General features: G+C 58.0%; 1 protein-coding gene across 1 annotated transcript in view; it reads right to left on the bottom strand.

Moving 5' to 3' along the window:
* GGTG_13689 (hypothetical protein) overlaps positions 1-1,108 on the bottom strand; it is a gene marked incomplete at its 5' end in the record, with an annotated part of 1,914 nt that extends 806 nt beyond the window's left edge. Inside the window, 2 exons of the mRNA XM_009231606.1 lie at positions 36-128; positions 203-1,108. Of these exons, the coding sequence (XP_009229870.1) occupies positions 36-128; positions 203-1,108 (999 nt within the window). The remainder of the gene's footprint in view (positions 1-35; positions 129-202) is intronic.
* Positions 1,109-2,229: the final 1,121 nt, after the last annotated feature.

Genomic DNA, 2,229 nt, shown 5'->3' with positions numbered 1-2,229 from the left:
CCAAAGGCTGTCACCAACTTGGACTCGTCGCTGACCCCAGCCTGCGCTATATTGCCGCTTGGGAAGTAGGGCATGACGATCATGATTTCGGGCCACTCGCGCATCCCGAACACCTGTACAATGTTGGGCTGGGGGACGCGAAGGGGTAGAGCACTTTAGCATCGGAGCTTGAACGACCAAAAAGGCAGGAAAGAGAACGTACGTGGGGGTTGTCCTTCATGATGGTATATTCTCGCCGAATGTCGAGGAGCCATGCAGGGTCGACCTCGCCGCGGCGTCTCTTCTGGCTGTTGGTCGGCGGTGGCGTGACTACTTTGCCGGCGAGCACCTTGCCGTCGCGGGCCCTGATGATTTTGAATACCCGGCCGAAGGCGCCGCTTCCGATTTCGCGGTGTTTGAAGTAAATAAGGCGATCAGAGACAGTCTGGGCTTCGCTGGGCGGCTCGGTCGTGGGCTGGCTGTCCAGGCCGAGCCCCTGAACGCCCGGGACCTCGTTCTCCTTGGACTTTTCGATGAGGGCGCACAGGTTCTCCAGGTACTGTGCGTCTCGCCCCTGGTGATTGGGAAAGTCGATGGCGACGATAAGACCACCCGAGTCGATGGTGGTGGGGCTGAAGATATTCGCAGTGCCGGGTGCATCCGCCAGCAACCATGTCTCACCCACCCGCACCTGGTCCATATTTTGCCCGCCATATCCAACCGCAGTTCCATGCATCGAATGGTCGTGCAGCCAGATGCGCATTTCGTCGTCGACAGCGATGCGGTAGTGGCGGGCGCTGACGCCGCGGGTCCCTCGATGGCCCAGCAGGATATGGGACGTCGCCGTGCTCGTCCCCGCCTGCACCCCGTCTCTGAGACCTTCGAGCTGCATGAGTTTAGAAAAAGTCAGGACCAGGCGGTCAACGGCACCGCCGCTTTCTTTCTCCTCCTCTTCTAGCTGAGAGTCCCGGGCCGGCGTAGGCTCTCGGCTTTCAATAGTGGCCGATTGGGCCACGCCCCCGACCGCGGGCTGGAACCATTTGACATTGTGGGCTAGCTTGAAAGCGCTATTGGCCTTGTTCCTCGTATCATAGGGAATCAGAACGGCGAAGACGTCATGGTCGTACATGGTGGGAGGACAAGGTTTTGGCGAAACACTTAATAATAAGATGCTGGTTTTTGGCACTTTCCAGGAGGAAAACTGAACCCAGCCCGGGCGAAACGGGGGAGGACGCCCATGGCTGGTATATACCACCTAGGTGGCAAACGGAACAGGCCCTTTCCACCACCTAAAACTGCAATGGCCAACAACAGCGGCCTGCAGCAAGCGGCACAGTCGTATTTTGATGGTCATTGGTTGCCGCTTGCAATGCTGCAGTGCGCCAGGGTTTGCCAAGTCTCATAGTTTCAACGCGTTGAGAAAATGGTTGGATGAGGAGCGGCGGGGGGCGTTGAAACCTCGCGTCGGCACGTGATTTGGCGGCAAAATCGCTGCGTTATCGCGATCCCACCACCCTCTCCCAATCTCGCGCCTCTGACAGCGACACACCTAGTCGGCAAACAACGCATTTGCGACGACTCTGCTTCCACGATGGGCACTCCTGTCGAATCTCATCTGGATGAGCTGGCCCTGCAGACGAAAATCGACGACGATGGAGATATGAGGTACTTGGCTTTTTTTACCCTTGTGGAATTGCATTTGACCACCGCTGACGCTGAGGTTCGCCCATCCGGGTTTCACAAAGCCTCGTTACGATTCCGGGTGCCGAACACCTATCGCTGCAGGAAATGAATCAGATTCTGGCTAGAGCACGGCAATTGCAGGCGGCGAATTCGCTTGATATCGATGGCCTTGATGCGGCACTGAGGCAAGCGATTTTCCCCCACGCTTTGCTTTCCTCTCGCGCTGACATCGCGATACTGCTACTCCAGAGACGTGACGCCGCCCTTGGACCCAGAGGAAGAAAACGAGTTAACTCGCCGGCTGGAAGACGAGGCGCGCCAAGAGCTGGAGGCCGACGGCTGTCCCCCGTGCTACCCGCCCGGTAATTACATGTATGAGAAGCCGGATCTGCCCGAGGAATGCCACGAGATTATCGACTACTGGGAGTCATTCCCATGCAGGGGCGAACTGCCGCTTCGCTGTCAACTCGAAGACTGGAACGGATTCCGAGCATTCCAGCGACGGGCACGGGCGCGCCACTTCGACATTTACGAACGCAAAGCCTNCGAACGCCGGCAAAGGCATGG

This window comes from Gaeumannomyces tritici, assembly GCF_000145635.1.
Source record: "Gaeumannomyces tritici R3-111a-1 unplaced genomic scaffold supercont2.35, whole genome shotgun sequence".
Classification (NCBI taxonomy): domain Eukaryota; kingdom Fungi; phylum Ascomycota; class Sordariomycetes; order Magnaporthales; family Magnaporthaceae; genus Gaeumannomyces; species Gaeumannomyces tritici.
Note: the sequence above shows the minus strand (reverse complement) of the source record. Positions and strands in the feature narration are given on the sequence as shown.